Raw genomic sequence first — 23,707 nt, forward strand, 5'->3', positions numbered from 1 at the left:
GATATATGAATAAAAAACAGAACTTCTCCCCTTTTCAATATCTTACTCAGTGTTTTAACGAGAAACAAATAGTTGATTGCAAATGAAGTATTTAAGGTTATTTTCTATTCAATTATGTGCTAGCATAATTTTTATGGTATATATAATGAATTAATAACAATAAACTGAAAATTCACAAAAACGTGGAAAAACGGCAAAATATTGCCTAATTCGATGATATTTTGTTTAAATCACATAAAGGACAAGGGGATGATAAAGGTCAAAATATTGCTAAATTCGATGATTTTTTGTTCGAAACAAAATGCAAGAAAACTTGCTTAAAATGCAATATTATGCGAAATTCTGTGATTTGAAGGCCAAATCACATATCCTGATACAACCTGAAATAGTATCGAAATATTGGTATACATGAATATATTTACGTAATATCAAACTACATGAAAAGCGCAAAAAAAGTAACTATTATACCAAATTTGAGGATTTTTAACTTCGAATTATAGAGCGAGGTTTCGTAATATTTAGATCCAAGAAAAGACATATGACAGTGTTGTTTTCACTAAAAATGATAAAAATCAATATGTTTTATTAGAATTAACTAAAATGATCCTGATTTTTGGTTTATATTACAGATGCAAGATATACACGTAAAACCAGTCTATTCAGGCTGAAACGTCGATATATGCAATAAAAACAGTGCTTCTCCCCCTTTTCAATATCTTACTCAGTATTTTAACGAGAAACAAATAGATGTTAGAAAATGAAGTATTTAAGAATATTATCTAATCAATTATGTGTTTGCATCATTTTTATCGTATATTTAATGAATGAAAAACAATAAACTGAAAATTCACATAAACGTAAAAAAACGGCAAAATATTGCCTAATTCCATGATAATTTGTTTAAATCACATAAAGGAAAAGGGGATGATAAACGTCAAAATATTGCTAAATTCGATGATTTTTAGTACAAAACAAAATGCAAGAAATTTGCCTATAAATGGAAAATTTGCGAAATTTTGAGATTTGAAGGCCAAATCACATATCGTGAGAAAACATGAAGTAGTATCGAAATATTGGTATAAACGAAGATATTTACGTATATTCACACTACATGAAAAACGTTAAAAAAGTCACTATTTTACCATATTTGAGGATTTTAACTTCAAATCATATAGCGAGGATTCGTATTATTTAGATCTAAGAAAAGACATATCTTACTCAGTATTTTAACGAGAAACAAATAGTTGATTGAAAATGAAGTGTTTAAGGTTAATTTCTAATCAATTATGTGTTTGCATCATTTTTATCGTATATTTAATGAATTAATAACAATAAAGTGAAAATTCACATAAACGTGGAAAAACAGCAAAATATTGCCAAATTCGATGATATTTTGTTTTTTATCACATAAAGGAAAAGGGGATGATAAAAGTTAAAATATTGCTGAATTCGATGATTTTTATTACGAAACAAAATGCAAGAAAACTTGCTTAAAATTCAATATTATGCGAAATTCTGAGATTTGAAAGACAAACCACATATCGTGATAATACATGAAATATTATCGATATATTGGTAAAAATGAATATATTTACGTAATATCAAACTACATGAAAAACGTGAAAAAGTCATTATTATACCAAATTTGAGGATTTTAACTACCAATTATAGAGCGACGTTTCGTATTTTTTAGACCCTAGAAAAGACGTATAGAGATGTTGCTTCTAATACAAATGATAAAAATCAATGTGTTTTCATTAAAATTAACTAAAATGTTCCTGATTTTCGGTTTATATTACCGATGGAAGATGTACACGTAAAACCGTTCTAATCCGGCTGAAACGTCGATATATGCAATAAAAACAGAACTTTTCCCCTTTTCAATATCTTACCTAGTATTTTAACGAGAAACAAATAGATGATTGAAAATGAAGTATTTAAGGTTATTTTCTGATCAATTATGTGTTTGCATCATTTTTATCGTATATTTAATGAATAAATAACAATAAACGGAAAATTCACAAAAACGTGGAAAAACGGCAAAATATTGCTTAATTAGATGATATTTTGTTTATATCACATAAAGGAAAAGGGGATGATAGGTCAAAATATTGCTAAATTCGATGATTTTTAGTACAAAACAAGATGCAAGAAAAATGCAAAATATGCGAAATTCTGAAATTTGAAGGCCAAATCACATATCGTGAGAAAACATGAAGTAGTATCGAAATATTGGTAAAACGAATATATATATGTAAAATCCCACTACATGAATAACGCGAAAAAAGTCACTATATTACCATATTTGAGGATTTTAACTTCAAATCATAGAGCGAGGTTTCGTATTATTTAGATCCAAGAAAAGACATATGACAATGTTGTTTCCAATAAAAATGATAAAAATCAATATGTTTTCATTAGAATTAACTAAAATGATCCTGATTTTTGGTTTATATTACAGATGGAAGATGTACACGTAAAACCGCTCTATTCCGTCTGAAACGTCGATATATGCAATAAAAACAGTACTTCTCCCCTTTTCAATATCTTACTCAGTATTTTAACGAGAAACAAATAGATGATTGAAAATGAAGTATTTAAGAATATTATCTAATCATTTATGTGTTTGCATCATTTTCAAATTTCTTGCATTTTGTTTTGTACTAAAAATCATCGAATTTAGCAATATTTTGACGTTTATCATCCCCTTTTCCTTTTTGTGATTTAAACAAATTATCATGGAATTAGGCAATATTTTGCCGTTTTTTTACGTTTATGTGAATTTTCAGTTTATTGTTTTTCATTCATTAAATATACGATAAAAATGATGCAAACACATAATTGATTAGATAATATTCTTAAATACCTCATTTTCAATCATCTATTTGTTTCTCGTTAAAATACTGAGTAAGATATTGAAAAGGGGAGAAGCACTGTTTTTATTGCATTTATCGACGTTTCAGCCTGAATAGAGTGGTTTTACGTGTACATCTTCCATCTGTAATATAAACCAAAAATCAGGATCATTTTAGTTAATTCTAATAAAACATATTGATTTTTATCATTTTTATTGGAAACAACACTGTCATATGTCTTTTCTTGGATCTAAATATTACGAAACCTCGCTCTATAATTCGAAGTTAAAATCCTCAAATTTGGTATAATAGTTACTTTTTTTGCGTTTTTCATGTAGTTTGATATTACGTAAATATATTCATGTATACCAATATTTCGATACTATTTCAGGTTGTATCAGGATATGTGATTTGGCCTTCAAATCACAGAATTTCGCATAATATTGCATTTTAAGCAAGTTTTCTTGCATTTTGTTTCGAACGAAAAATCATCGAATTTAGCAATATTTTGACCTTTACCATCTCCTTGTCCTTTATGTGATTTAAACAAAATATCATCGAATTAGGCAATATTTTGCCGTTATTCCACGTTTTTGTGAATTTTCAGTTTATTGTTATTAATTCATTATATATACGATAAAAATTATGCTAGCACATAATTGAATAGAAAATAACCTTAAATACTTCATTTGCAATCAACTATTTGTTTCTCGTTAAAATACTGAGTAAGATATTGAAAAGGGGAGAAGTTCTGTTTTTTATTCATATATCGACGTTTCAGCCGGATTAGAACGGTTTTACATGTACATCTTCCATCGGGAATATAAACCGAAAATCAGGAACATTTTAGTTAATAATAATGAAAACACATTGATTTTTGTCATTTGTATTGGAAGCAACATATTTATACGTCTTTTCTAGGGTCTAAAAAATACGAAACGTAGCTCAATGATTCGATGTTAAAATCCTCAAATTTGGTATAATAATGACTTTTTTCACGTTTTTCATGTAGTTTGATATATATATATTCATTTATTCGTATATATATTCATATTTACCAATATTTTGATACTATTTCATGTAGTAACACGATATGTGATTTGGCCTTCAAATCTCAGATTTTCGCATAATATTGCATTTTAAGCAAGTTTTCTTGCATTTTGTTTCGTACTAAAAATCATCGAATTCAGCAATATTTTGACGTTTTTCATCCCCCTTTTCCTTTATGTGATATAAACAAAATATCATCGAATTAGGCAATATTTTGCTGTTTTTCCACGTTTTTGTGAATTTTCAGTTTATTGTTATTAATTCATTAAATATACGAAAAAATGATGCAAACACATAATTGTTTAGAAAATAACCTTACACACTTCATTTTCAATCAACTATTTGTTTCTCGTTAAAATACTGAGTAAGATATTGAAAAGGGGAGAAGTTCTGTTTTTTTGCATATATCGACGTTTCAGCCGGAATAGAGTGGTTTTACGTATACATCTTCCACCGGTAATATAAACGGAAAATCAGGAACATTTTAGTTAATTCTAATGAAAACACATTGATTTTTATCATTTGTATTGGAAACAACATTGTCATATATCTTTTCTTGGATCTAAATAATACGAATCCTCGCTATATGATTTGAAGTTAAAATCCTCAAATATGGTAAAATAGTGACTTTTTTAACGTTTTTTCATGTAGTGTGATTTTACGTAAATATATTCGTTTATACCAATATTTCGATACTACTTCATGTTTTCTCACGATATGTGATTTGGCCGTCAAATCTCAAAATTTCGCAAATTTTGCATTTATAGGCAAATTTCTTGCATTTTGTTTTGTACTAAAAATCATCGAATTTAGCAATATTTTGACATTTATCATCCCCTTTTCCTTTATGTGATTTAAACAAAATATCATGGAATTAGGCAACATTTTGCCGTTTTTTTACGTTTATGTGAATTTGCAGTTTATTGTTATTAATTCATTAAATATACGATAAAAATGATGCAAACACATAAATGATTAGATAATATTCTTAAATACTTCATTTTCAATCATCTATTTGTTTCTCGTTAAAATACTGAGTAGGATATTGAAAAGGGGAGAAGTACTGTTTTTATTGCATATATCGACGTTTCAGCCGGAATAGAGCGGTTTTACGTGTACATCTTCCATCTGTAATATAAACCAAAAATCAGGATCATTTTAGTTAATTCTAATGAAAACATATTGATTTTTATCATTTTTATTGGAAACAACATTGTCATATGTCTTTTCTTGGATCTAAATAATACGAAACCTCGCTCTATGATTTGAAGTTAAAATCCTCAAATATGGTAATATAGTGACTTTTTTCGCGTTATTCATGTAGTGGGATTTTACATATATATATTCGTTTTACCAATATTTCGATACTACTTCATGTTTTCTCACGATATGTGATTTGGCCTTCAAATCTCAGAATTTCGCATATTTTGAATTTTTCTTGCATCTTGTATTGTACTAAAAATCATCGAATTTAGCAATATTTTGACCTTTATTTTGACTCTTTTCCTTTATGTGATATAAACAAAATATCATCTAATTAAGCAATATTTTGCCGTTTTTCCACGTTTTTGTGAATTTTCAATTTATTGTTATTAATTCATTAAATATACGATAAAAATGATGCAAACACATAATTGATCAGAAAATAACCTTAAATACTTCATTTTCAATCATCTATTTGTTTCTCGTTAAAATACTAGGTAAGATATTGAAAAGGGGAGAAGTTCTGTTTTTATTGCATATATCGACGTTTCACCCGGATTAGAACGGTTTTATGTGTACATCTTCCATCGGTAATATAAACCGAAAATCAGGAACATTTTAGTTAATTTTAATGAAAACACATTGATTTTTATCATTTGTATTAGAAGCAACATCTCTATACGTCTTTTCTAGGGTCTAAAAAATACGAAACGTCGCTCTATAATTGGTAGTTAAAATCCTCAAATTTGGTATAATAGTGACTTTTTCACGTTTTTCATGTAGTTTGATATTACGTAAATATATTCATTTTTACCAATATATCGATAATATTTAATGTATTATCGCGATATGTGGTTTGTCTTTCAAATCTCAGAATTTCGCATAATATTGAATTTTAAGCAAGTTTTCTTGCATTTTGTTCTGTGCTAAAAATCATCGTATTCAACATTATTTTGACGTTTATCATCCCCTTTTCCTTTATGTGATTTAAACAAAATATCATCGAATTAGGCAATACTTTGCCGTTTTTCCACGTTTTTGTGAATTTTCAGTTTATTGTTATTAATTAATTTAATATACGATAAAAATGATGCAAACACATAATTGATCAGAAAATAACCTTAAATACTTCATTTCTATCACTATTTGTTTCTCTTTAAAATACTGAGTAAGATATTGAAAAGGGGAGAAGTTCTGTTTTTATTGCATATATCGACCTTTCAGCCGGATTAGAACGGTTTTACGTGTACATCTTCTATCGGTAATATAAAAAACGAAAATCAGGAACATTTTAGTTAATTTTAATGAAAACACATTGATTTTTGTCATTTGTATTAGAAGCAACATATTTATACGTCTTTTCTAGGGTCTAAAAAATACGAAACGTAGCTCTGTGATTCGAAGTTAAAATCCTCAAATTTGGTATAATAATGAGTTTTATCACGTTTTTCATGTAGTGTGATTTAACGTAAATATATTCGTTTATACCAATATTTCGGTACTACTTCATGTTTTCTCACGATATGTGATTTGGCCTTCAAATCTCAGAATATCGCAAATTTTGCATTTTTAAACAAGTTTCTCGCATTTTGTTTTCTACTAATAATCATCGAATTTAGCAAAATTTTGACGTTTATCATCCCCTTTTCCTTTATGTGATTTAAACAAAATATCATCGAATTAGGCAATATTTTGCCGTTTTTCCACGTTTTTGTAAATTTTCAGTTTATTGTTATTAATTCATTGTTATTAATTCATTGTTATTAGTTTATTGTTATTAATTCATGTGATAAAAATGATGCAAACACATAATTGATCAGAAAATAACCTTAAATACTTCATTTTCAATCATCTATTTGTTTCACGTTAAAATACTGAGTAAGATATTGAAAAACGGAGAAGTTCTCTTTTTATTGCATATATCGACGTTTCAGCCGGATTAGAACGGTTTTACATGTACATCTTCCATCGGTAATATAAACCGAAAATCAGGAACATTTTAGTTAATATTAATGAAAACACATTGATTTTTGTCATTTGTATTAGAAGCAACATATTTATACGTCTTTTCTAGGGTCTAAAAAATACGAAACGTAGCTCAATGATTCGATGTTAAAATCCTCAAATTTGGTATAATAATGACTTTTTTCACGTTTTTCATGTAGTTTGATATATATATATATATTCATTTATTCGTATATATATTCATATTTACCAATATTTCGATACTATTTCATGTAGTAACACGATATGTGATTTGGCCTTCAAATCTCAGATTTTCGCATAATATTGCATTTTAAGCAAGTTTTCTTGCATTTTGTTTCGTACTAAAAATCATCGAATTCAGCAATATTTTGACGTTTTTCATCCCCCTTTTCCTTTATGTGATATAAACAAAATATCATCGAATTAGGCAATATTTTGCTGTTTTTCCACGTTTTTGTGAATTTTCAGTTTATTGTTATTAATTCATTAAATATACGAAAAAATGATGCAAACACATAATTGTTTAGAAATTAACCTTACAAACTTCATTTTCAATCAACTGTTTGTTTCTCGTTAAAATACTGAGTAAGATATTGAAAAGGGGAGAAGTTCTGTTTTTATTGCATATATCGACGTTTCAGCCGGAATAGAGTGGTTTTACGTGTACATCTTCCACCGGTAATATAAACGGAAAGTCAGGAACATCAGGTTTGATCAAACGTCTTCCATTACACGTCACAAACACGTCACTATATTTACAATTTATACCAAATTTGAGGATTTTAACTTCGAATCATAAAGCGACGTTTTGTATTTTTAATAGGTCAAAATATAATTAATTGACGGTTGCTTTCTTACTAAACACGTTAAGGAACCAACGCGGGAAAATAATATTTTAGATATAGTGTTAACAGGGAAACACATTAATGACATCGAAATTGGGAGTGAACTAGGGCACCGGGCTGCATACAGAAGGGCACCGGGCTGCATACAGAAGAGCACCGGGCAGCATACAGAAGGGCACCGGGCTGCATACAGAAGGGCACCGGGCTGCATACAGAAGGGCACCGGGCTGCATACAGAAGGGCACCGGGCTGCATACAGAAGGACACCGGGCTGCATACAGAAGAGCACCGGGCAGCATACAGAAGGGCACCGGGCTGCATACAGAAGGGCACCGGGCTGCATACAGAAGAGCACCGGGCAGCATACAGAAGGGCACCGGGCTGCATACAGAAGGGCACCGGGCAGCATACAGAAGGGCACCGGGCTGCATACAGAAGAGCACCGGGCAGCATACAGAAGGGCACCGGGCTGCATACAGAAGGGCACCGGGCAGCATACAGAAGGGCACCGGGCAGCATACAGAAGGGCACCGGGCTGCATACAGAAGAGCACCGGGCAGCATACAGAAGGGCACCGGGCTGCATACAGAAGGGCACCGGGCTGCATACAGAAGAGCACCGGGCAGCATACAGAAGGGCACCGGGCTGCATACAGAAGGGCACCGGGCGTCATACAGAAGGGCACCGGGTGTCATACAGAAGGGCACCGGGCTGCATACAGAAGGGCACCGGGCTGCATACAGAAGGGCACCGGGCTGCATACAGAAGGGCACCGGGCGTCATACAGTAGGGCACCGGGCTGCATACAGAAGGGCACCGGGCGTCATACAGAGGGCACCGGGCTGCATACAGAAGGGCACCGGGCGTCATACAGAAGGGCACCGGGCGTCATACAGAAGGGCACCGGGCTGCATATAGAAGGATAGCGGGCTGCATACAGAAGGGCACCGGGCTGCATATAGAAGGATAGCGGGCTGCATACAGAAGAGCACCGGGCGTCATACAGAAGGGCACCGGGCAGCATACAGAAGGGCACCGGGCGTCATACAGAAGGGCACCGGGCGTCATACAGAAGGGCACCGGGCTGCATACAGAAGGGCACCGGGCGTCATACAGAAGGGCACCGGGCGTCATACAGAAGGGCACCGGGCTGCATACAGAAGGGCACCGGGCTGCATACAGAAGGGCACCGGGCTGCATACAGAAGGGCACCGGGCTGCATACAGAAGGGCACCGGGCTGCATACAGAAGGGCACCGGGCTGCATACAGAAGGGCACCGGGCTGCATACAGAAGGGCACCGGGCTGCATACAGAAGGGCACCGGGCGTCATACAGAAGGGCACCGGGCTGCATACAGAAGGGCACCGGGCGTCATACAGAAGGGCACCGGGCTGCATACAGAAGGGCACCGGGCGTCATACAGAAGGGCACCGGGCTGCATACAGAAGGGCACCGGGCTGCATACAGAAGGGCACCGGGCTGCATACAGAAGGGCACCGGGCTGCATACAAAAGGGAAGCGGGCTTTAAAGAGAAGGACAGCGGGCTTTAAAGAGAAGGACAGCGGGCTTTAAAGAGAAGGACAGCGGGCTGTATACCATAAGGAAGCGGGCAGCCTAAAAAAGGGCAGCGGGCCGCCTACACAAGAGCAAGAAGCAGCATGCCTCACATACAGAAGGGCAGCATGCTGCATACAGAAGGGCAGCGGTCCTCATACAGAAGGGCAGCGGATAGCATTCAGAAGGCCAGTGGGCAGCATACAGAAGGGCAACGGGCAGCATTCAGATGGGCAGTGGGCAGCATACAGAATGGCAGCGGGTAGCGTACAGTAGGGCAGTGGGCTGCATTCAGAAGAGCAGTGGGCTGCATTCAGAAGGGTGGTGGACTGCTTACAAAAGGGTAGTGGGCAGCATGCAGAAGGGTAGCAGACAGAATACAGAAGGGTTATTTGGCTGCTACATTGCGCGTATCAGCGCGATGTGGTAATCAGCGCGTATGGTTTAATTAATTTAGAGGATTAAATGTACTCAATCATTAAAGTCAAGTAATGCTCTGAGACCGCAGTGTGATCAGTGACACTGCTCGAAGGGGCTTGTAGCTCTTTAAGCTTCTGGTCACTGATTTGTAACTAAGGCCTCATGAACACATCTTCAGCTTTAAATGATGACAGGCTAAATGATAAAAACATATACAACTCTTAACAGTGAATCACTAGGCTGGTGGGTCGCCAGCTAACTGCGTGTCGGTATGTGAATCACAAGAATACCTGATACATCTACAAGTCGAACGCACATTGCGGCGGCAGTCCTGATATGTGTACTGTCGTCACACCTGCGCGAGGGTCGGAATAACATCCATTGGGCGAGCGTTTGTTGAGCCTCCTATTCTGCTCTTTTGGCAAGCTCAACGATGCGCTTTTGCCCGCCTTAGGGAACGACGCACGCCACTGCCCCCCGAATGTAAGTATAGCAGGAGGAGGAGGCAGGAGACATACCAGGAGTCCCCCTAATATCACCTCTGTTGATTTGGTCAGCTGTATTCTCCTAGTATATTTTACTGGAGTTCTATCTACAGCTGACAAATTTCAATTTGATTTTTTTTTCAGCAGGCATTGGCCTCCTACAGGTTTATTCCCTGATATTTAGTTCGGCTAATGATGAAATTGTTGTAGTAGTCTGCACCTACAAGGATTCCTATGTCTGTGAGGTAATTTGACGTAATTTTGTCTACCATTTTTAATCCTCTTTTTTTTCTTAGGAATTTGGCAGTATTCTCCCACACCTTGTACATGTAGGTCCGTTGGAATTGTGTCCACCATGATAGCTGGTAACAAAATAAAGAAAAATTTATTTAGCAGTACTCATTATTATTTGTATGAAATTTAGCCCTCCAGTTGGCAATCAGCTATTAGGCACCAGCTGTATATCCACTTTGTGGACCCTCACTACTACTACTACTATTCTTCTTTGTGCGTCAGACAGGTGCTTGCATCTGTTAATCACTGCATTATCCATGGGTTACACTAACCAGATGTTATTGTATCATCAGTAAAGGTTGCGCACTTTTTTTAATTCGTATAAAATCCATTTGTTAACATATTGGAAATTTAACATATGAAATTTTCTCGATGCTCATATTAAATAACGTAAGATTTGTTTAACAGATTTCCCTATATTTCATATGTGGACGAATATTTTCGAGCTCCTGGCCCATTAATAGCCTAATGGAAGTAAATCGACTGGTATAAATTGCTAATAATGGTTAGTCTATAAAATGGTTAATAATAAGTAAAGAGTAAGAGCGTTGCTGTACTGTATTATGCAGCAGCCTGGTCAACGAGACATGTACACGTAAGAGCACGCAAACTGATTGTCCTCGTTAGACCGGCTATGTCACGTGTCACGTGTTGTACCAGGTAGTTTGCTGCTAATGTCTCCTTCCCCTTCAATTTCACATGTCAAATAGTCACATAGTAATAAACCGCAACCAATATATGACGGCTATATCAGAGGCAAGATATTATGGAGAATTAATTTAATTAATTTAAGCTTACCCATTCAGGGTGGCTTGCAACACATTCTAACCACCTGACATAATCTACTAAATATGGCAATAAATGTAAATAAATAATAGTCAAACAGATATAGAACATTTCCCTATTGACTAGTGAAAGCGTGCTGATGATAGGAGATTTGGCGTCCTACAACACTGTGACTAGCGGGGACACTTTCGTTTAGCTTATGCTCGCGGGCTCGCGGGCAAGACTAGATGTTGATAATTATGGCGTCTCTTCCTCCCTTCCCGATCAAGCGACACGTCGAGAGATCGGTTAAATTTTCTGCCTTTCATCGACAATGGGAAAGGACATTGATTATATTTGTAATTTAATTACATCCTGTTTACCAGACCACACACTAGAAGGTGAAGGGACGACGACGTTTCGGTCCCTTCATTCTCAAGTCGATCGACTTGAGAATGGTCGGTCGGTCGGTCGGTTTGGGAGCCGGTCGGCCGAGCGGACAGCACGCTGGACTTGTGATCCTGTGGTCCTGGGTTCGATCCCAGGCGCCGGCGAGAAACAATGAGCAGAGTTTCTTTCACCCTATGCCCTTGTTACCTAGCAGTAAAATAGGTACCTGGGTGTCAGTCAGCTGTCACGGGCTGCTTCTTAGGGGTGGAGGCCTGGGCAAGGACCGGGCCGCGGGGACACTAAAAAGCCCCGAAATCATCTCAAGATAACCTCAAGATAACCTGTCCCTTCACCTTCTAGTGTGTGGTCTGGTCAACATATTTCAGCCACGTTATTGTGACTCATCGCCTGCAATTACATCCTGTATTGGAGAATACTTATTTTTATGTAATCTGGTCCCCGACTGGTGTTTAGGAGAATATTTAATATAAATACTATAGATAAATAATATTCAGGTGACGTGGCAAGAGGTCACATTTTCTAAAAGACGCCAGTAAACCTTAATTTCTTTGCATGATTGACTAAGGTAATTATGGTCAGTAGTAATTGGTGTTGGAATTTCTGACAACCGTGAGTGACACCAACCATGTCACCCAATACCATGAGTGGCACCAACAATGTCACCCACTACCATGATTGGCACCAACAATGTCACCCACTAGCATGAGTGGCACCAACCACGTCACCCACTACCATGAGTGTCACCAACCACGTCACCCACTACCATGAGTGACAACACCACGTCACCCACTACCATGATTGGCACCAACAATGTCACCCACTACCATGAGTGGCACCAACAATGTCACCCACTACCATGAGTGACACCAACCATGTCACCCACTACCATGAGTGGCACCAACAATGTCACTCACTACCATGAATGGCACCAACAATGTCACCCACTACCATGAGTGGCACCAACAATGTCACCCAATACCATGAGTGGCACCAACCACGTCACACGCCACCATGAGTGGCACCAACCACGTCACACTCCACCATGAGTGGCACCAACCACGTCACACTCCACCATGAGTGACACCATCCACGTCACCCACTACCATGAGTGGCACCAATTACGTCACCCACTAATATGAGTGACACCATCCACGTCACCCACTACCATGAGTGACAACACCACGTCACCCACTACCATGAGTGGCACCAACCACAGCACACTCCACCATGAGTGGCACCAACCACGTCATCCACTACCATGAGTGGCACCAACCACGTCACCCACTACCATGAGTGGCACCAATCACGTCGCCCACTACCATGAGTGGCACCAACCACGTCACCCACTACCATGAGTGGCACCAACCACGTCACACTCCACCATGAGTGGCACCAACCACGTCACAATCTACCATGAGTGGCACCAACCACGTCACCCACTACCATGAGTGGCACCAACCACGTCACACTCCACCATGAGTGGCACCAACCACGTCACCCACTATCATAAGTGGCAACAACCACGTCACACTCCACCATGAGTGGCACCAACCACGTCACCCACTACCATGAGTGGCACCAACCACGTCACCCACTACCATAAGTGGCAACAACCACGTCACACTCCACCGTGAGTGGCACCAATCACGTCACCCACTACCATGAGTGGCACCAACCACGTCACCCACTACCATAAGTGGCAACAACCACGTCACACTCCACCATGAGTGGCACCAACCACGTCACCCACTACCATGAGTGGCAACAACCACGTCACACTCCACCATGAGTGGCACCAACCACGTCACCAACTACCATGAGTGGCACCAATCACGTCACCCACTACCATGAGTGGCACCAACCACGTCACACTCCACCATGAGTGGCACCAACCACGTCACACTCCACCATGAGTGGCACCATCCACGTCATCCACTACCATGAGTGGCACCAACCACGTCACCCACTACCATGAGTGGCTCCAACCACGTCACACTCCACCATGAGTGGCACCATCCTCGTCATCCACTACCATGAGTGGCACCAACCACTTCATCCACTACCATGAGTGGCACCAACCACGTCACCCACTACCATAAGTGGCACCAACCACGTCACCCACTACCATAAGTGGCACTAACCACGTCACCCACTACCATGAGTGGCACCAACCACGTCACACTCCACCATGAGTGGCACCAACCACGTCACCCACTACCATGAGTGGCACCAACCACGTCACCCACTACCATGAGTGGCACCAATCACGTCACACTCCACCATGAGTGGCACCAACCACGTCACACTCCACCATGAGTGGCACCAACCACGTCACACTCCACCATGAGTAGCACCAACCACGTCACCCACTACCATGAGTGGCACCAACCACGTCACCCACTACCATGAGTGGCACCAACCACGTCACCCACTACCATGAGTGGCACCAATCACGTCACACTCCACCATGAGTGGCACCAACCACGTCACACTCCACCATGAGTGGCACCAACCACGTCACACTCCACCATGAGTGGCACCATCCACGTCATCCACTACCATGAGTGGCACCAACCACGTCACCCACTACCATGAGTGGCTCCAACCACGTCACACTCCACCATGAGTGGCACCAACCACTTCATCCACTACCATGAGTGGCACCAACCACGTCACCCACTACCATTGAGTGGCACCAACCACGTCACACTCCACCATGAGTGGCACCAACCACGTCACACTCCACCATGAGTGGCACCAACAACGTCACCCACTACCATGAGTGGCACGAACCACGTCACCCACTACCATGAGTGGCACCAACCACGTCACCCACTACCATGAGTGGCACTAACCACGTCACCCACTACCATGAGTGGCACCAACCACGTCACACTCCACCATGAGTGGCACCAACCACGTCACCCACTACCATGAGTGGCACCAACCACGTCACCCACTACCATGAGTGGCACCAACCACGTCACACTCCAGCATGAGTGGCACCAACCACGTCACCCTTACCATGAGTGGCACCAGCCACGTCACCCACTACCATGAGTGGCACCAACCACGTCACACTCCACCATGAGTGGCACCAACCACGTCACCCACTACCATGAGTGGCACGAACCACGTCACCCACTACCATGAGTGGCACCAACCACGTCACCCACTACCATGAGTGGCACCAACCACGTCACCCACTACCATGAGTGGCACCAACCACGTCACACTCCACCATGAGTGGCACCAACCACGTCACACTCCACCATGAGTGGCTCCAACCACGTCACCCACTACCATGAGTGGCACCAACCACGTCACACTCCACCATGAGTGGCTCCAACCACGTCACAATCCACCATGAGTAGCACCAACCACGTCACAATCCACCATGAGTGGCACCAACCACGTCACCCACTACCATGAGTGGCACCAACCACGTCACACTCCTCCATGAGTTTCACCAACCACGTCACCCACTACCATGAGTGGCACCAACCACGTCACACACCAGCATGAGTGGCACCAACCACGTCACACTCCTCCATGAGTGGCTCCAGCCACGTCACCCACTACCATGAGTGGCACCAACCACGTCACACTCCACCATGAGTGGCACCAACCACGTCACAATCCACCATGAGTGGCACCAACCACGTCATCCACTACCATGAGTGGCACCAACCACGTCACACTCCTCCATGAGTGGCACCAACCACGTCACCCACTACTATGAGTGGCTCCAACCACGTCGCAATCCACCATGAGTGGCACCAACCACGTCACCCACTACCATGAGTGGCACCAACTACGTCACCCACTATCATGAGTGGCACCAACCACGTCAGACTCCACCATAAGTGGCACCAACCACGTCACACTCCACCATGAGTGGCACCAACCACGACACCCACTACCATGAGTGGCACCAACCACGTCACTCTCGACCATGAGTGGCACCAACCACGTCACACTCCACCATGAGTGGCACCAACCACGTCACACTCCACCATGAGCGGCACCAATCACGTCACCCACTACCATGAGTGGCACCAACCACGTCACAATCTACCATGAGTGGCACCAACCACGTCACCCACTACCATGAGTGGCACGAACCACGTCACACTCCACCATGAGTGGCACAAACCACGTCACCCACTACCATGAGTGGCACCAACCACGTCACACTCGACCATGAGTGGCACCAACCACGTCACACTCCACCATGAGTGGCACCAACCACGTCACCCACTACCATGAGTGGCACCAACCACGTCACACTCCACCATGAGTGGCACCAACCACGTCACAATCCACCATGAGTGGCACCAACCACGTCACACTGCACCATGAGTGGCACCAGCCACGTCACCCACTACTATGAGTGGCACCAACCACGTCACACTCCACCATGAGTGGCACCAACCACGTCACCCACTACCATGAGTGGCACCAACCACGTCACACTCCACCATGAGAGGCACAAACCACGACACACTCCACCATGAGTGGCACCATCCACGTCATCCACTACCATGAGTGGCACCAACCACGTCACCCACTACCATGAGTGACTCCAACCACGTCACACTCCACCATGAGTGGCACCATCCTCGTCATCCACTACCATGAGTGGCACCAACCACTTCATCCACTACCATGAGTGGCACCAACCACGTCACCCACTACCATAAGTGGCACCAACCACGTCACCCACTACCATAAGTGGCACCAACCACGTCACCCACTACCATGAGTGGCACCAACCACGTCACACTCCACCATGAGTGGCACCAACCACGTCACCCACTACCATGAGTGGCACCAACCACGTCACCCACGACCATGAGTGGCACCAATCACGTCACACTCCACCATGAGTGGCACCAACCACGTCACACTCCACCATGAGTGGCACCAACCACGTCACACTCCACCATGAGTGGCACCATCCACGTCATCCACTACCATGAGTGGCACCAACCACGTCACCCACTACCATGAGTGGCTCCAACCACGTCACACTCCACCATGAGTGGCACCATCCTCGTCATCCACTACCATGAGTGGCACCAACCACTTCATCCACTACCATGAGTGGCACCAACCACGTCACCCACTACCATTGAGTGGCACCAACCACGTCACACTCCACCATGAGTGGCACCAACCACGTCACACTCCACCATGAGTGGCACCAACCACGTCACCCACTACCATGAGTGGCATGAACCACGTCACCCACTACCATGAGTGGCACCAACCACGTCACCCACTACCATGAGTGGCACCAACCACGTCACCCACTACCATGAGTGGCACCAACCACGTCACACTCCACCATGAGTGGCACCAACCACGTCACCCACTAACATGAGTGGCACCAACCACGTCACCCACTACCATGAGTGGCACCAACCACGTCACACTCCAACATGAGTGGCACCATCCACGTCACCCTTACCATGAGTGGCACCAGCCACGTCACCCACTACCATGAGTGGCACCAACCACGTCACACTCCACCATGAGTGGCACCAACCACGTCACCCACTATTATGAGTGGCACGAACCACGTCACCCACTACCATGAGTGGCACCAACCACGTCACCCACTACCATGAGTGGCACCAACCACGTCACCCACTACCATGAGTGGCACCAATCACGTCACACTCCAACATGAGTGGCACCAACCACGTCACACTCCACCATGAGTGGCTCCAACCACGTCACCCACTACCATGAGTGGCACCAACCACGTCACACTCCACCATGAGTGGCTCCAACCACGTCACCCACTACCATGAGTGGCACCAACCACGTCACACTCCACCATGAGTGGCTCCAACCACGTCACAATCCACCATGAGTGGCACCAACCACGTCACAATCCACCATGAGTGGCACCAACCACGTCACCCACTACCATGAGTGGCACCAACCACGTCACACTCCTCCATGAGTGGCACCAACCACGTCACCCACTACCATGAGTGGCACCAACCACGTCACACAGCAGCATGAGTGGCACCAACCACGTCACACTCCTCCATGAGTGGCTCCAGCCACGTCACCCACTACCATGAGTGGCACCAACCACGTCACACTCCACCATGAGTGGCACCAATCACGTCCCACTCCACCATGAGTGGCTCCAACCACGTCACAATCCACCATGAGTGGCGCCAACCACGTCATCCACTACCATGAGTGGCACCAACCACGTCACACTCCTCCATGAGTGGCACCAACCACGTCACCCACTACCATGAGTGGCTCCAACCACGTCGCAATCCACTATGAGTGGCACCAACCACGTCACCCACTACCATGTGTGGCACCAACTACGTCACCCACTATCATGAGTGGCACCAACCACGTCACACTCCACCATGAGTGGCACCAACCACGTCACACTCCACCATGAGCGGCACCAATCACGTCACCCACTACCATGAGTGGCACCAACTGCGTCACAATCTACCATGAGTGGCACCAACCACGTCACCCACTACCATGAGTGGCACGAACCACGTCACACTCCACCATGAGTGGCACCAACCACGTCACCCACTACCATGAGTGGCACCAACCACGTCACACTCGACCATGAGTGGCACCAACCACGTCACACTCCACCATGAGTGGCACCAACCACGTCACCCACTACCATGAGTGGCACCAACCACGTCACACTCGACCATGAGTGGCACCAACCACGTCACACTCCACCATGAGTGGCACCAACCACGTCACACTCCACCATGAGCGGCACCAATCACGTCACCCACTACCATGAGTGGCACCAACCACGTCACAATCTACCATGAGTGGCACCAACCACGTCACCCACTACCATGAGTGGCACGAACCACGTCACACTCCACCATGAGTGGCACCAACCACGTCACCCACTACCATGAGTGGCACCAACCACGTCACACTCGACCATGAGTGGCACCAACCACGTCACACTCCACCATGAGTGGCACCAACCACGTCACCCACTACCATGAGTGGCACCAACCACGTCACACTCCACCATGAGTGGCACCAACCACGTCACACTCCACCATGAGTGGCACCAACCACGTCACACTCCACAATGAGTGGCACCAACCACGTCACCCACTACCATGAGTGGCACCAACCACGTCACACTCCACCATGAGTGGCACCAACCACGTCACCCACTACCATGAGTGGCACCAACCACGTCACACTCCACCATGAGTGGCACCAACCACGTCACCCACTACCATGAGTGGCACCAACCACGTCACACTCCACCATGAGTGGCACCAATCACGTCACCCACTACCATGAGTGGCACCAACCACGTCACACTCCTCCATGAGTGGCACCAATCACGTCACCCACTACCATGAGTGGCTCCAACCACGTCGCAATCCACTATGAGTGGCACCAACCACGTCACCCACTACCATGAGTGGCACCAACTACGTCACCCACTATCATGAGTGGCACCAACCACGTCACACTCCACCATGAGTGGCACCAACCACGTCACACTCCACCATGAGCGGCACCAATCACGTCACCCACTACCATGAGTGGCACCAACTGCGTCACAATCTACCATGAGTGGCACCAACCACGTCACCCACTACCATGAGTGGCACGAACCACGTCACACTCCACCATGAGTGGCACCAACCACGTCACCCACTACCATGAGTGGCACCAACCACGTCACACTCGACCATGAGTGGCACCAACCACGTCACACTCCACCATGAGTGGCACCAACCACGTCACCCACTACCATGAGTGGCACCAACCACGTCACACTCCACCATGAGTGGCACCAACCACGTCACACTCCACCATGAGCGGCACCAATCACGTCACCCACTACCATGAGTGGCACCAACCACGTCACAATCTACCATGAGTGGCACCAACCACGTCACCCACTACCATGAGTGGCACGAACCACGTCACACTCCACCATGAGTGGCACCAACCACGTCACCCACTACCATGAGTGGCACCAACCACGTCACACTCGACCATGAGTGGCACCAACCACGTCACACTCCACCATGAGTGGCACCAACCACGTCACCCACTACCATGAGTGGCACCAACCACGTCACACTCCACCATGAGTGGCACCAACCACGTCACACTCCACCATGAGTGGCACCAACCACGTCACACTCCACGATGAGTGGCACCAACCACGTCACCCACTACCATGAGTGGCACCAACCACGTCACACTCCACCATGAGTGGCACCAACCACGTCACCCACTACCATGAGTGGCACCAACCACGTCACACTCCACCATGAGTGGCACCAACCACGTCACCCACTACCATGAGTGGCACCAACCACGTCACACTCCACCTTGAGTGGCACCAATCACGTCACCCACTACCATGAGTGGCACCAACCACGTCACACTCCACCATGAGTGGCATCAACCACGTCACCCACTACCATGAGTGGCACCAACCACGTCACACTCCACCATGAGTGGCACCAATCACGTCACCCACTACCATGAGTGGCACCAACCACGTCACACTCCACCATGAGTGGCATCAACCACGTCACCCACTACCATGAGTGGCACCAACCACGTCACACTCCACTATGAGTGGCACCAACCACGTCACCCACTACCATGAGTGGCACCAACCACGTCACACTCCACCATGAGTGGCACCAACCACGTCACCCACTACCATGAGTGGCTCCAACCACGTCACACTCCACCATGAGTGGCACCAACCACGTCACCCACTACCATGAGTGGCTCCAACCACGTCACACTCCACCATGAGTGGCACCAACCACGTCACCCACTACCATGAGTGGCACCAACCACGTCACACTCCACCATGAGTGGCACCAACCACGTCACCCACTACCATGAGTGGCACCAACCACGTCACACTCCACCATGAGTGGCACCAATCACGTCACCCACTACCATGAGTGGCACCAACCACGTCACACTCCACCATGAGTGGCACCAACCACGTCACCCACTACCATGAGTGGCACCAACCACGTCACACTCCACCATGAGTGGCACCAACCACTCGTCTCGCTAACAAGCGACTGTTGGTGAGTTGATAATTTTTAAGGCAACTTTGGTCTAGCGACGAGCTGAAGGGCCTCTGAGTCTCTTCAAGAGCTCTCGACGCCGCTAATTGGTACAGCCTCACAGGGTCTTCCTGGTGGCGCGGAGTGGGTCGTGTTTCACAGATACTTTGTCTTTTATTGAGAATCTCTTAAATACAGCTAATATCTCCCTGTAACCCAGCTGCTGCTCTTATGGCTGTTGGTTTTTGTTCTGTTATTGTTGTTGCTCTTATTGCTGTTGATGTTTGTACTGTTGTAGCTGTTGCTCTTATTGTTGTTTATGTTTGTACTGTTTTTGTTGCTCCTGCTGTTATTGCTGTTGGTGTTTGTTGTTGTTGCTGTTATTGCTGTTTATGTTTGTATTGTTGTTGCTGCTGCTCTCATTGATGTTGGTGTTTGTATTGTTGTTGTTATTGCTCTTATTGCTGTTGGTGTTTGTTCTGTTGTTGCTGTTATTACTGTTGATGTTTGTACTGTTGTTGTTATTGCTCTTATTGCTGTTGGTGTTTGTTCTGTTGTTGCTGTTATTACTGTTGATGTTTGTACTGTTGTTGTTAATGCTCTTATTGCTGTTGGTGCTTGTACTGTTGTTGCTGTTATTACTGTTGATGTTTGTATTGTTGTTGCTGCTGCTCTCATTGCTGTTGGTGCTTGTACTGTTGTTGCTATTGCTCTTATTGCTGTTGGTGCTTGTACTGTTGCTCTTATTTCTGTTGGTGCTTGTACTGTTGTTGCTGTTGCTCTTATTGTTGTTGGTGTTTGTACTGTTTTTGTTGCTCCTGCTGTTATTGCTGTTGGTGTTTGTTCTGTTGTTGCTGTTGATGTTTGTATTGTTGTTGCTGCTGCTCTCATTGCTGTTGGTGTTTGTACTGTTGTTGTTATTGCTCTTATTGCTGTTGGTGCTTGTACTGTTGTTGCTGTTATTGCTGTTGATGTTTGTATTGTTGTTGCTGCTGCTCTTATTGCTGTTGGTGTTTGTTCTGTTGTTACTGTTATTGCTGTTGATGTTTGTACTGTTGTAGCTGTTGCTCTTATTGTTGTTTATGTTTGTACTGTTTTTGTTGCTCCTGCTGTTATTGCTGTTGGTGTTTGTTCTGTTGTTACTGTTATTGCTGTTGATGTTTGTATTGTTGTTGCTGTTGCTCTCATTGCTGTTGTGCTTGTACTGTTGTTGCTGTTGCTCTTATTGTTGTTGATTTTTGTACTGTTGTTGCTATTGCTCTTATTGCTGTTGGTGCTTGTACTGTTGCTCTTATTTCTGTTGGTGCTTGTACTGTTGTTGCTGTTGCTCTTATTGTTGTTGGTGTTTGTACTGCTTTTGTTGATGCTCTTATTGTTGTTGTTGTTTGTACTGTTGGTTCTACTATTGATATATTATTATTGCTATCTTGCTCTTGCTGTTGTTTCTGCTGTTGTTAATGTTGTTGCTGCTTTTCTTCATGAACAACACCATCATATCTAACTTCTGGTGTTGTTGCTGCTGCTCTTGACGTAACTGCTACTGTTGTTGATGTCGCTGCTGTTCTACATTAAGTTCTGTCGATGCAACCGTTCTTTGCGTTGATGACTGTATTTATTAATACACTTACAGTATGAATTGCTGGTGTCGACTTCTTAATGTGTAGAGGCACTACACATTAAGAAGTCGACACCAGCAATCAACAGCCAATTAATGCACAACTATATTCTACCCACTTCAAGACTCCGCTCCAATATAGAAGCATCAAGAAATATGGGTCCAATAGGCCCTTGGCAGTTAGTTCCATTCTTCACTTTAACTTACAAAATATTATACCCATTGTTTCGTGTTCTGTCTTGTGTTGAAAGTTTGTTTTCACCTCATCCAAAACTGTTGTAACATATCACCTCACCCAAATGCAGGTATACAATCGAAGATGTTTAAACTTTGTTCAGTTATAGTTGTGTGTGTGTAAACTAAAGTCTTTGAAAATATTTATATATATATATATATATATATATATATATATATATATATATATATATATATATATATATATATATATATATATATATATATATATTATATATATATATATATATATATATATATATATATATATATAATATATATATATATATATATATATATATATATATATATATATATATATATATATATATATATATATATATATATATATTGTGATGGTAAAGCGTTGGTGTTCGGCTGTTTCAAAAGCTAGGGGCAGGGCCTCGTCACATTAAAGAAAAAAAAAGAGAAAAAAGCTGGAACTTTCGTCTGTGGTAAGGTAATGGGAAGACACACAAAACACAAGTAAATTTAACAATGAAATTTTAATTACGTTAGAAAAACAAGACATGAATAAAATTAAGCATAAAATATACAAGGCAAGTCAACAAACAAAATAATATGAATAATCACTGGCAAATGAAAAGTTACGTTAAGACAAGAGAGTTATAGCAAAATAAATAATAATGGAGCTGGAATATTGGCTTCGAGCTGCCACCTCCCTTAGTACACGAAAGCCAAGGCTTAGTGTACTAGCGAGAGATGTCAACTGCAAGGAGCACTGGGATATTCTGACTATTCTGGGCCACTGCAGCCCAGACATCAACTTGTGGCGGAGGGTGGAAGGCAGGTGCGACGGGACACCAGCCAATCAGCGACAGGCAGGCAATGGACAAGCAGTTTGGCGGTTTACGGTGGCGGTGGCGAGCAGGTGT

General features: G+C 43.2%; 1 protein-coding gene across 1 annotated transcript; it reads left to right on the top strand.

Moving 5' to 3' along the window:
* The first annotated feature begins 21,281 nt into the window (after positions 1–21,281).
* Positions 21,282–22,619, top strand: LOC138357254 (uncharacterized). The gene is made up of 2 exons (XM_069313916.1): positions 21,282–22,163; positions 22,593–22,619. The coding sequence occupies exons 1-2, from the start codon at positions 21,282–21,284 to the stop codon at positions 22,617–22,619; spliced, it is 909 nt and encodes a 302-aa protein (XP_069170017.1).
* The last annotated feature ends 1,088 nt before the right edge of the window (positions 22,620–23,707 follow it).

Source organism: Procambarus clarkii, chromosome 76, assembly GCF_040958095.1.
Source record: "Procambarus clarkii isolate CNS0578487 chromosome 76, FALCON_Pclarkii_2.0, whole genome shotgun sequence".
NCBI lineage: Eukaryota > Metazoa > Arthropoda > Malacostraca > Decapoda > Cambaridae > Procambarus > Procambarus clarkii.